This window comes from Aythya fuligula, chromosome 3 (genome assembly GCF_009819795.1).
Source record: "Aythya fuligula isolate bAytFul2 chromosome 3, bAytFul2.pri, whole genome shotgun sequence".
NCBI lineage: Eukaryota > Metazoa > Chordata > Aves > Anseriformes > Anatidae > Aythya > Aythya fuligula.
Genome location: NC_045561.1, coordinates 48,261,893 through 48,275,299, shown reverse-complemented (window position 1 = coordinate 48,275,299; position 13,407 = coordinate 48,261,893). Strand labels below are relative to the sequence as shown.

At 38.5% G+C, this 13,407-nt stretch overlaps 1 protein-coding gene across 1 annotated transcript in view; it reads left to right on the top strand.

Moving 5' to 3' along the window:
• The window catches only part of IGF2R (insulin like growth factor 2 receptor), a 53,327-nt gene extending 40,057 nt beyond the window's left edge, over positions 1 to 13,270 (top strand). Inside the window, exons 36-48 of the mRNA XM_032185180.1 lie at positions 451 to 600; positions 1,682 to 1,843; positions 2,340 to 2,547; positions 2,941 to 3,087; positions 3,540 to 3,774; positions 4,784 to 4,920; positions 5,887 to 6,001; positions 6,919 to 7,065; positions 8,457 to 8,641; positions 9,385 to 9,571; positions 10,661 to 10,825; positions 11,200 to 11,269; positions 11,667 to 13,270. Coding sequence (XP_032041071.1) covers positions 451 to 600; positions 1,682 to 1,843; positions 2,340 to 2,547; positions 2,941 to 3,087; positions 3,540 to 3,774; positions 4,784 to 4,920; positions 5,887 to 6,001; positions 6,919 to 7,065; positions 8,457 to 8,641; positions 9,385 to 9,571; positions 10,661 to 10,825; positions 11,200 to 11,269; positions 11,667 to 12,071 — 2,313 coding nt within the window. The 3' untranslated portion in view covers positions 12,072 to 13,270. The remainder of the gene's footprint in view (positions 1 to 450; positions 601 to 1,681; positions 1,844 to 2,339; positions 2,548 to 2,940; positions 3,088 to 3,539; positions 3,775 to 4,783; positions 4,921 to 5,886; positions 6,002 to 6,918; positions 7,066 to 8,456; positions 8,642 to 9,384; positions 9,572 to 10,660; positions 10,826 to 11,199; positions 11,270 to 11,666) is intronic.
• Positions 13,271 to 13,407: the final 137 nt, after the last annotated feature.

Sequence of the window (13,407 nt, the reverse complement as noted above, 5' to 3'; positions counted from 1 at the left end):
ATGTCCTTAAGAGACTTTCTGGAGGCTCTTGCATCTAAGGCTTTATGTGCATCTTCTATAGCTCGCAAACAAAAAGTTGTGATGGTTTTTCATGAACTTCCACACTGATCTAGGGAACTTACTCTTTGCTAATACTACACAGTTTTTCAAGTGTTGGCATTTTTGGCACAATGATTTTTAAAAAAGAATCCACCCTTAAGATGCAGAATCTTCCTGGCTTTTATGGCTTTTGTCAAGCTTAGCTAAAGGGTGTTTTGAGCTGTGCAACTTGCTTTGTTAGGACTGAAATCTAGTTAACTGTTCTTTACTTAAAGAATGAAGTTTTCAAAAGTGCATAGGAATTGTGCTCCTATGTCAGCTAAACAGATGAATCTCTGAACTAATCTAAATCTGAGTTGATCTGAAATCTAGATTTGTTACTTTTGTCTTACTATGTTTTTTCTTGTGTAGGATATTGGTCGTGTTACTGAACCTCCCAAGCTAAAAGAGGCAGTAAATGAGGTTTACATCACTTACACCAGCACTACTCCTTGTCAGATAAACAACAAATTGAACTATACTTCTCTCATTGTATTTCATTGCAGCCAAGGAACCGGTCTGGTAAGACATCTGTTAAATTTATGTTGATATTGGAGTGCAATGAGAAGTGGGGAGTAACAAGTATTAACTTTGCTTAGAGCTAAATCAATTGTTTGTTTCCAGCGTGTAAGGATGGTCTTGTTTCATATAGTCGAGGAAGGAATATGCTTAGTATTTGTGTTCTAAACTAGGCAAAATTTCATAGAGCGTGAACTTTAGGCTTGAAAGTATCAAGTTGTGATGGTTTCAAGGATCAGATTCCACTGAAGTAATGTACTGATAACTTATTGTTGGCATTAGGCTTAATGTTCTATTGTACTTTGTCTGGGTCCAAAAGATTGAACTTGTACCATAAGCTAAAACAAGAATCAGTGTAACTTTTTGTAAAGCTATTATGAAATACTTCACCTGTGATGTATATGATTAGAGAAGTGGTTACAACTTAAACATAGCATCTGAATGCAAGTTTTGATTTTTCATTGACACCCGAACAATTGAAGCTGCATGATGCTATAAATTTAACATTCCATGACTTTTTTTGAATACTTAACAAAAACAGCAAAGAAGCACTTGGGTATATGTGACACACCAGATCTTGTTAAAGGTATTTAGTGGAACTGTTTTCCATCCCATCAATTTTCCGTCAAGATGGGAGATGAACTGAAATCCTAGGTGGCTCTGAGTACTACACAAGCCATACTACTACTTTGATTTAAAATAGGATGACAAAGGAACCAGCATTCTGTCCATACCTCAACTTTGTTAATTTTTGTAATGTTTTCTGATGTGGAGAAACAAAAGCTTCACATTTCTTTTCCTGCTTGCAACCAAGGTGAACATCAAAATCTTGATCTTAATTATAATAAGAAAACTTGCCTGCTTCAATTACTATTTGTTTTCTGTAGGTAGGTAGAAAGTTCTTCACCTACGGGTTTTTTGGTACTAGTTGCAATATTAAGGTATGGAGTTTGTCCTACGGTCTGTAAAACCTAGTCAGTAATAATTGAGGTGAACTGCTGGAGGGAAGAGATTAATGCAGAAAACAACAAATTTTCCACAATTAAACCTAATCTTCTTCTTTTTTTGTGGTTTTTGGTAACAGGGCAGGCCAAAGATGATACGGAAACTTGACTGCAGTTTTGTGTTTGAGTGGGAAACTCCAGTTGTGTGCCCTGATCAAGTGAAAACTTTGGGCTGCTCTGTGACTGACGAACAATTACACTATACTTTTAACCTGACAAGCCTTTCTGGAAGATCATTTGAGGTAAAGTCTTCTCAGAAGGCTCTTCTAAACTTCCTGGAATGTGAGAAGAGACTGAAGTGCATGCTGCAGCTGTGGTCAGTGTCGGTGGTTTGCCTTTTTGACAGAGGGAGTAACATTAGAGCATTGCCTTTCAATGCTTTTGAGGGGGAAGTTCATGAATCTACTGTTGGGAAGGAAGGAGAACTTTTCACTGAAGGGAATCTTGATTTGGCCTTGAACACGAAGACATGTCTGCTGAACGTGCAGTGTCCTTGGCCCCATGGATGTACTTACCTGCAGCTTTGCTGCATAAATGAAGGCCAAACTTGCAAGATTAGTTATCTGCATTATGCAAGGACTGCATGAGACGCAGTTTATAAAGCACTCCTATTGTTCTCTATAAGTATTGACTTGCAGGCTTCAAGAGGCAGCCTTAGAATCATGGAATCTTTTATGTTAGAAAAGACCTAATCATCTAGTCCAGCCTTTAAAGCCTTGTTTCTGGGTGTCCACACAGGTACTTTCTGGATCCCAAAGTTACCATGTTAGTGTATGCAGTAAGGCAGCAGATGTGTACCAGGGAAAATGCAAAGATGGAGCAGTGTGTCTGACATCTGAAAGTGGTGTGTCATCCTTTGGAAGCCTAAAAGAAATGAAAATGGACTATAGCCGCCAGGATGAAACAGTCATCTTGCAGTATACAGGGGGTGATCGGTGCCCTCCAGGTGAGACTGCAGCAGAGCCTATTTACATAAAGAGTTGTTGGCTTTCTTACCCTTAAATCTCAGCTTTGTTGCTAAGGGAGGGAAGGAACATGTATTTTGCATGCCATAGCAGAAACATGGTTTTCAGTCATGTGCACCATACTCACCTGCAACATCAATGCTTCTCTTTTGGAAGAGAGCGCAATTTTTCTGTAGAGGTGACCATAGCTAATTGTATGCTACATCTGAGTTTTCTAATTGGATTTTGACTCGGTGTTTCAGTATCTGTTGTCTGCCTCTGCACGTGACTCTTCTTGAATGGTGTTGATGTGCAGGCTTTGGATATGGTCCTGGATCTGGATATGCCTGCTTTTTCACTGTATGTTGTTCAGAGAGCATACCTTTCTTTTTCAGTGACTGAAAAGGGAGAGCTCTGTGTGTTCCCCTTCAAGTACAAAGGGAAGAGTTATGAGGAATGTATTATGGAAGAAAAAAAGAGGCCGTGGTGTGCTACAACTGCAGACTACCAGGGAGATGGAAAGTGGGGATATTGTATTAACGGTAAGAACTTTTTATATCTAATATATAAGGCTCTGAATTAACAGTGTGAGTTGGTCATTATCGGGCTGGGCCGAAGACCTCTGATGTAATGTAATGAAAGGGGTGGGAGTAAGCAAGATAAAGAATCTATAGAACAAACCTGATTTTACTTAAGTGAATTAAAAGTCAAGTTCATGCCTTTAGATATCATGGTGATTCAAAACCATATGTTCAAGTGCTGACTGCCTTGATGGACATCCCTCATCTTGGAGGGAGGAGTTGTACAACTTCCTGAAAAAATTGCATGGGAAGTTAACCTAGGGAAGGAGGTTGCTAGGTAAAGCATTTATGCTGCTTCTCTCTGAAACAATACCTGATTAAAATTTCTCATACCTCTAAATTGCTACACTAAAATCCATACATGTCTGGAAGCCTCTTACAAAATGATTTTCTTCCAACCTCCCTTCTTATAGCAACTGCAAGAAGGGAGTCTACCATTATTTTCGTATGTGATGAAAATGCTGGCAGTGGGAGGCCATACCTTATGAGTGAGATGCTGGGCTGTGCTGTGACGTTTGAATGGAAGACACAGGCTGTTTGTCCTCCGAAGAAGATGGAGTGCAAGTTTGTTGAGAAACACAAGACTTACGACTTGAGAATGCTGTCTTCTCTGACGGGCTCATGGATCTTCTTCCACAATGGAAACTCGTGAGTAATGAACAGGGAGCAGCCTGCTGCTCAGTGTAACTGAAGTTATAATATGGCATAGTACTTCTGTTCAGGTCCATGTTCAGGGTTGTTTAAATTTCTGACAGCATCTTAAAGCTGCAGATGCTTAATGCTGTATGTAGACCTTGGGGGGAAAAAAAAAGGCACAAAGGGACCTATTTTATCTGAACAGGATGAATAATTATGTTCTTCGTCATCACCATTTCCCTTTATTGGTATCTATTTAAAGAATGAATAAATCTAATACAAAAGCTTTCTAAAGGCTTTCTGCTTAAATTATCTTAAAGTAATTTTGTAGCTTAAATGCCATTTTCTAATTCTTAGTTATGTTGATAAAAAAGAAAACTTAATGTTTCGTTTGTTCTCTATTAACTCAAGCACATGTTGTCTAAAGTTCAAGAAGGGCTTTATCTCCATAAAGACAGGGCAGAAAAAATTTGCCAGTATCAACCTAAAAAAATGTAAATGTCAGGAAGTCATCAATCTTTTCAGTCTGACCCACTTGGTTAACAAAGAAGTTGAACTGGCAAGGATAAGAGAATCTAATTCAAAAATTTGCATCTAATTCTAAAATTACAGTAAACTGTAGGTTAACAAAACCCTAACAAAACTGTAATGCTCCTAGTTCTTTTATTCTTATAAAACTGAACTGGTATAACTTTGAAGAGCCTTAAACTGAGAGCGCTACAAGCTCTATAGCTGAGAGAAAACTTGGGTATTCCTTGTCTTGGTTCAAATTTCTACTTTTGACTTGAGTCAAAACTAACTAGTGAACTGATCTGGTAATCAGTTTCTCTGTACAGTCGTTTACTCTAAAATGATAACTAAGAGTAACCTGCTAAGTGTTAATGTGTTTTGTTCCTTCAGCTAGCTTGAGTATTTGATCTTTCAATGTGGCTAGCTCCTTGCAAAGAGTTTACAAAGCTTATATTTCATCTTAACAGTTGAGCCTAAAGAAGTTTTTTTTCCTGCCGTGTTTTTTGTTTAGGTACTATTTGAATCTCTGTCAGAGGGTGCATGAAGGACCCACAGGCTGCCCTGAAAGAGCCAGTATTTGTAGGAAAAGCAACAATGGAGATGTTGAAGTTCTTGGGCTTGTTCATACACAGAAGCTGAATGTGACAGGTATAATTAACTTTTGTTCCTAAAGAGCTGAGAGAACTAAATCGGACAACCTAGCTGTAATGGCTCTTAAAGGATTCTATTCAACCTTGAGATACTTTTGCCAATGTGTCCTCATTTTTTTTTTTCTGTTTAAAGAGAACAACACAAAATTAAAAGTGGTGTTTAGGCCATGAGAAAACATGAAAGCAAATAAGCAGTGCTGTCATTAAAGCTGTAACAGGTGAATTGTCTGAACATCAGGAAACACTTTCTGTGAGGATGACTGAGCACTGGCACAGGTCGCATGGAGTCTGTGCAGTCTCTCTCCTTTCAAAACAGTCTGGACATGGTCTCAAGGATGTGACTGTAGGGGACCCTGTTAAACAGGGAGTTGGATAAGATGACCTCCGGAGGTACCTTTCAACCTCTGACTGTGGGAGGGGAGAATTATTTTTTGGTTCATCCTGTTTTGAAAAACTTGTCCTTTGTCTGCTAACGCTTCCAATTAGAGCAGCATGTGAGAGATGACTAAGTGGCTTCTCTCCTGAGAAAAGGAGTAAAAATCCCAACTTTATTCAAAGATTTCAATTTAAATAAAGAATCTTTTTAAAATTGCTGTTAAGTTTCTGAAAATGAAGTCTTCCAACCAGCTACAAAAAAAGGAAGTACTGCATCTGTTAACTGCCTGAGTTTGCTTATAAGCTGTTTACTTGCTCTTAATATGTCAAAAAGGACATTAAATATAAATGTTAATTATACCCATGCTGGCAACCTGAACATAAGGTACTATGTGAATGCAGAAGTGTTGGAGGAGTGACTTTTAAATGATCATTGTGAAAGCCTCAAATCACACAAGTACTGTAACTGGTAAATGGTCTGTGGGGTGGAGGGACCTAGAAGTTAGTCTAAAGTAATGAAGTCTGGAGAATGAACAAAGGAAATTTGTCAGTTGCTTACAAAACCCTTGAATTGCTATTTCTCTTCTAGGTAATATAGTGTATATTAGTTATTCCAGTGGGCAGGAATGCAGGAAAAACAAGAAAGTAACAACAGTTATAGTACTGAAATGCGCAAAAACAGTTGGCGTGCCTGTGCTGCAGAGGTGAGTAACAAATTAGCATACTACTGACTGATCTTCATGATTTCTGTTGGACCTCTAATAACTCAGGACAGTGACCCTCTATTCTGTTGGACAGTCCCTAGAGTAATCTTGGTCTGTATTTGTAAGACATGGATCTCCTGAAGCTTCTGTACTTGTTCACTTTCATAAATAGCTGTATTCTGTGTATCTTAAATTGCCTGGGCAAAAATCTAGGCATTCCACTCCTGAATTAGGCTGGGATGCTGTTATGTTGTCAGTTGTAGTATAACTGCTCTTAGTAACTTTGCTCCAGATCTATTTAGTAGATAACACTTACTGTAGATAAGCAATTTAGATAATAAAACATGTTTTTACTCCATTACTTAACCATACTAAATCTTTCAGTACAGATTATCTAACTACATGCTGTCTAGACTGAGTTATATGTGCATGATCACAAGTACTAAAAAAGCTTGATGGCTTTTTGCAGTCTTGTTTTGGTTGACTGTACATTGGCTGTAGAATAAAGAAACTGAACAAGAGGCTGTGCCTGAGTCAAAGAAGTAGGCAGCAAAATCTGACTAGCTTATATTTCTTGTCCCAGCCAGATAAAGTGCAGAGCAGTAAAGCTGCCAAGAGCAAACTCGCATGTTAGTTAGCTACAGTATTTAAATAAAACCCTGTGATGTACTGTGTGAGTTCTAGAACTCTTGAAGCAGGGAGTTTAAGTGAAGTCAGGTGACTGCAGTCTCTTAATTCAGATAAGATCAATAGAACTCAGGTAGTTTTTTTTAGTGCTTATTATTCTAGCTTACTCTCTGCATGTTGCTTAAGCAGGAGATTCCCATACATGAGCAAATTGCTGTGTCTTCTCTTACTCAAGATATTAAGTGCTTGTTACTCTTTCCTGGAATAATCAGTTATCTGTTGTTTGGCAGGATTGATGAAGAAAACTGTATTTACTACATCGCTTGGGACACACGTGCAGCTTGTGCTGTGAAGCCACAGGAGGTGGAAGTAGTGAATGGAACAGTAATTAATCCTACAACAGGGAAAAACTTTTCTCTAGGGGATGTTTATTACAAGTAAGTTGAAGACCAAAAACAAAAATAATAAATAAAATAAAAATATAGTTCTGTAGACCTCTACTGCAAGAAAAAAGCTTGGTATAATGTTCCAATTTGCCTTAAGAATTCCTAGCTGTTAAGTGGGAATTTGCTGACAGCCTTGTACCAGTGGCTGAACTAAAGGTCTGGTTGCTACTACAGCCTACAGCTGGGTTTAAAGCTTTGAGCATGTCTTGGGGTATTCAAGACTAATCTAAAGTCTGCACATACACCATTTTGATGGTAGAGTTCTTTATTATGAGTTGTTGTTCTTTTCCATAATATGTAGACACTGGATCATTCTCAGAGATCCTGATTTTCATCTACAGTACTCTTTGACTCTTTTCAAAACACCTTTCTTCCTGCTCAGTAGATCCATATGCAAGCCAGAACCCATGCTTTAGTAACCTTAGAAGCGAAGCAGTACAGCTCTGGAGGAATGTTCAAGCATGACCAAACTCTGGACAGGCAGGGAAAGGCAGTTACACTCTACTAACATTGCACATAATTCTGCTCCAGGAACTCCTATAAATAACTACATTTAACATCAATTCTAGTGTTATGGAAGGAAACCTGTCTGTAGTAGTGTTATGGGAAGAATAAACTCTGCCTGCAAGGCACAATTCAGTAGTGTGCATTGAAGAGCACAAGATTGGTGTAACTGAGCAAATGCGTTTTGAATAGACCTGCTGTGCATTCATGTTTCTCTGTGCTTATAATGTTATCAGGTAAAATCAAACATTCCTGGATGAGAGAGTAGAAGAGGTCAGGATGTGAAATGAGAAACTTGGTGTAATGAGAGATTAGTCAAGTCACATTTGATCAAGCTCAGTCTTCAAGCAGGTGGCTAGAACAAATAACTCAGAGTCTCAAAGCATTTTTAGTTTTGCCAGCGGCAAGGAGGGATATGACTGTAAGTGGTAGTTGGATAGCACTTGGGTAGATGCTTTTGCCAGGAGGGCAACTACTTAACTCGCAAAAGCTTAACTCACAAAAGCTAAGACAGGCTATTTATCATAACTACAGAACACTCAATATGGATTTCATGGCCAGTATGCTAGCAGTGTGAGAGCTGCTGAATCATACTTCTGTATTCAGTTTAAGTGCTCATGCTCCCATTGAGGACAGTATAACTAGAAGAGTTTGGTTTTGGTGCATTCTTACAAGGCTTTATGCTGAATATAATACTCGGTTGTAATACTGAAGGAGGAAGCCTCTGCCCTGTGTCTCTTCTGTCTGATGAATCTATCACTCCAACTTGATTTGGAATCTGCTTGAGGTAACAGGTACTGCTGTTGCCAGTCTTAAGTCTTGGAAATTACTTAAGTCTGAGTTTAGACTTAGTATAGACCTGCCCTCTGTCTCCTCAGGTTGTACACAGCTTCTGGTGACATACGGACAAACGGAGATAAATATGTATATGAAATTCAGCTTTCTGGTATAACAAACTCAAGCTTCCCAGAGTGCTCTGAAGCTAACATCTGTCAGGTTAAAACTAATGAGCGTCGTTTTCGGAGAATTGGATTTGCCAAAAAAGCTAAATATTACGTTGAGGGTAAGTACTTGCTTGCTAGCTGTAATTGCTTGATCTTCATTTGAATTGTTTCATTAAATAGTTCTTTTTCCATGACATCTGTGTTAAACCATTTCTGTAAAGTTGTCCAGAGTCTCTCTTCCTAGTCTTAAACTAAAAGAGGGTAAATTTACATTAGGTACTTGGAAGAAATTCTTTGCCATGAGGATGATGAGGTACTAGAGCAGGTTGCCTGGAGAAGCTGTGGATTCCCCATCCCTGGAAGTGTTCAAGGCTGGTTTGGGTGCTGCTTTGAGCAACCTGTTCTAGTGGGAGGTGTTGCTACCTTTTGCAGGGGGTTGGAACTAGGTGTTCTTTTAAGGTTCCTTCCAACTATTCTCTGATTCTTATAATTTAGGCTGCTTCTTCCTATTATGTGAGGCCAGTTGTAAATGTGGCCTTAGCAGTAGATTTTGGGCTTGATGCTTGCTGAAAGATTTCAGTAAAAACAATATAAGATGAGACTAGGTTTCCTGTTTTCCTCTGCTTGTGCTGTTCCACCTAGCTGCTTTTCCCTGTAAAGAGTTTAGCTCACTATTCCACAGCAACTGGGTGGAATGAGCTATATGAAAGTATAAGCTCACCTGCAGGTGCTGCAAAATGTGAGCGTTTACTGCAGAACAAATACATGCGGGAGTGCAGATGCAAACACACAACTTCTTAGGGTATAGTTCTCCTGGCTGTTTTCAAGGAAGTGCTAAAATAAGGTGTTCTTCTTGTTTTAGATGATGACTTGGATGTCATATTTTCATCGGACTCCAGATGTGGTAAAGATAAATCAAAGTTTGTCTCCTCAACAATTTTCTTCCACTGCAGTTCACATGTAAAGGAAGGCATCCCTGAATTTCTTCACGAAACAGCAGATTGTCAGTATTTATTTACCTGGTACACATCTGCTGTGTGTCCACTAATGTGAGTAGTTAACTGTTTTCTTAAAGTAACCCTTCTCAGCTAAAGGCTTATTTGTTGTTACTTGACAAAGTAATAGGGTGGGGAGGTGGGGGACAAGCTTAAAAAAAAAAAAAAAAAATAGACTTATGAGTAAATGGAACTAGTGTCCACGTGTGTAATGTTTGGTGTATGGCAAACATTTATTTAGCAGTCAAATTGATCTGGATCTACAAGCTTCCTGTTTGCAGTGGAAATAATGGAGAGGTATGGTAGGATTTATTACTGTTCTTCCCATTAAGTAAAACTTACTGTAGCTGAGAACATGCTGTTTCACATTACTGAGAGGAGTAATGAGTATTTGGATTTTTGTTTTCCGTGCCTTATTGCCTAGAAAAATTGAAAGCCAGAGCAAAAACTATCTGCCTACTTCTTCAGGCTAGAGTAAAAAATCATATGTCATAGAAATAATGATGTATTTCTGCAGTGAATTGATCTCCTTATTCTACAGAATTGAACTCTTCATTTTACAGGTCCAGAAAGGAGTAATGAGGTGACAGGCAGTGGTTTAAAAGCAAAATGATGCATCTCAGTGCTTACCTGCATTCTTGACTCTTCAGGCAGCCTTGCTGCAAAGAATGAAATAATTCTAGGACTGTAATTTTGTAGGTGCTAGCTTAAAAGCACGGGGGAACTGTTCATTCTGGTGTAAGCAGGGGATTATCTGTTAAGGCAGTTTGTCTGTGCAGTGCCACTGTCAGATGCAGCAAATAATTGCTGTAGCTTCTACAGCTTGCTCAGGTGCAGGTTTAATTATGTGAGTGGATAGCTGCTGCTGTCTAAGATCTGGTGTCTAATCACACACTTTAGTAATTGCACACTTTAGTCTTGACTGTTATCTTAGTTTTATGTACTGCTTAAAAGCACACCAGAATGTAGGCATAGTACCTATCTTTGTTTTTTCAGTAACTAGAATAAAATCCCCTAAATTCCATTCTTTATGAATTCTGACAGGCTAGTATAGTATTTTTTAATTTAAATCTGTTCCTAATCTAGTTTGATGCAATTTGTCAGTAGATCTTAGTCTTCCTTTTCTTCCCAATTTGTTATTAGGTCAAACAGTGTTCCAGGAAGCCGTGAGGGCCAATCTGATCAGGAAGCCCAAGTACATAAAGGTCTTTCAAGGAGAAGTCAGGCTGTTGGTGCTGTGCTGAGTGTCCTTCTGGTTGTTCTCACTGCATGCCTGATAATCTTGCTGTTCTACAAAAAAGAAAGAAGGTAAGAAATGGTTGGGAGGCTCTGAAAACTTTTGGTAGGACAATTTAGCTTCCTCAGTGAAGGGGAAGGTTTTTTTTTTTTTTTTTTTAAGACTAAAAAAAACTTTAAGACCTCTTCCTTTTTTTAAGACCACTTTTTTTTTTTTTGAGACTAAAACACCTCTGGTCTATATCCACCTTGAAGCTGTGCTAAAGGGGGGAAGATGTAATATTCAGTCCATGATGCTGTAGTAATTAGAATGGTTTAGGGTCAAATGTTGCTACACGACAGCTTGCAGCTTGCTTGGTAAAATGCTTTGATAGAAATCCACTGAAATGCAAGGGCTATTGAGGAGAATATAGTCTTCCTAATGCAGTGTTCTTCCTTCTCTTTAGGGAGACTGTTGTGAACAAGATAACAAACTGCTGCAGAAGAACATCAGGCGTTTCCTACAAATACACAAAGGTAACACAGTAGCAAAACCAAAGGTTTTGTTTCTTGTCAAATTTTAATGTGAAACTCTAATAAATAGATAAAAACCTTTAATTTCCAGTTCCTTCAGTGAATGGAAACAAATGCATGTGGCTTCAGGAAAACTGTCTACATTTATATTGTAAGATGGGAACCTTTACCATTTTAGAACAGCTGAGGAAATGAACAGTCTGTAAATAGCCGAATAACAAATCTGCCAGAAGAGAGTATGCCTCAGACACAGTAAAGCAATAGTAATACTGCAAGAGTGTGCTGATAACTATCTCAGTCTAAATTAAACCCAAGGATGTGTGGAGTGGGTATGAGAACTGGGGAGATCAATGTATGTAGAAGAGTCTAGAGTGCTATATGGACATCTTTTTTCCTGCAGATAAACAGTGAAGAAGAAGAAGCTAATGAGAATGAAACAGAGTGGCTTATGGAGGAAATCGCAGCACCAAATCAAAGAACAGCAAAAGGAGTGCAGGAGAACGGTCATGTTACTACCAAGTCCGTTACATCTGAAGCTTTTACATCTCTCCGTGTGGATGATTTGGACAGTGAGGATGAAGTGTTAACCATTCCAGATGTAAAGATTCAGACAGGAAGAGGACTAGACAAAAGCAAGCACCCACAAAAGAAGCCACCGAGCTTTGGCAGTGATGACAAAGCTTACTTGCTGAATGGGGGAAGGGAAAGGAAAACAAAAGCCAAGTCAGGTCAACAGCAGGCACAGAACTCTACAAATACAGCATCATTTCATGATGATAGTGATGAGGACTTGTTGAATGTTTAATTCCTTTTGTGCCTAATCAAATATATATAGAGAGATTATATATAAAATGGGACAACACTTCCAACCAAATATGAGGACTTCAGCCTGAAAGATTTTTCTGAATTTTGCCTTTAACAAGAAACCATTGAAAAGGGAAGAAGAGAAAGATGGAAAGATGTCTTGGTTGTTTACAATGATCTGTTCAGTAATGACTGGATGTCTAGCATCCAGTTAGCTGAGTTATGTTGACTCTCTCTAGCCAGGACAACTTTTTTAAGCCTCAGCATAGACATTAAATGCTTGCTTAAAAAGGAACCTTTCAAAGGACAAGATTAAAGCTGAATTAAGTCCCTGGCTCCTGAGATTCAAGTTATCTGACTACTAGCATTTTATTAACTCCTTGTATTTATTGATCCTCACTACTCAGGTTTGCTTATAGCAACGTGTTCTTCCTGCCGGCAGGGTATTATTCTATGGGTTCACCCTTCTATGGGTTCATCCATTGTAAGACAAGGAAAAATATAACTTTTCTGTGTTGGGATGATTTGATGTAAATTTTAGAACTGGTCTAATTTATCCTGTAAATTTGAGTATTCGTTCTAATTTAAACAGATCATTGGTTCAAAGGTATTGACTGAAAGGTACAATTCTGTATAGCTTTAGCCTGGAATGGTTGCTGTTCTTTGCATGATATTTTCTAGGTACTGGTCATATGACTGACTTCATCAGTATTTGCCAGAGCAGCAGCTGACAAGCATCCAAAGATTTTTTTTTTTCCTAGATCATGGCTGAACTAGACTGACTGCACAGAACAAGAGTTTTCAAGGTCAGAGGCAGAATTGTTAGAATACAGCTTGCACTGCCCAGTTTGTCATCACCCAAAAAGCCCAACAACCAGAGGAGCCCTGGTCTGCATGATACCTCTCTGGCATTCATTACAAGAAAAGAATTGGGCTAGTCTTTTCTGATAGTGTAAGAGCTAGATCTTAGGCTGAGGTCCTGGCCGTGGTCATTGATTTGCAGTGTTGCTGGCAATTAATGGAAGTCAAATTTCTTCTAGCAGTTTTGCTCTTTTCCAGGTGTTTAATTTATGGGCAATGATAGGGTTTCAAAAAATTTTACAAATACATGTGTTGGTCTGAATTTTTTTGAAACTCTTCATTGCTCATTCTGGCTGGCTTATTCAGTTTCAGCAATGGTTTCTTTTTATAAAAAAAAAACAAACCTCCATTTTGAATCAAAATAGTGTAATATGAAGTATTCAGCAATTTCAATAAAAGATATGACGTGGGTATTCCAAATCCCCACATCTCAAGTCTGGAATCTTTCTTATGCTGGTCTAATACTGGTCATCAGC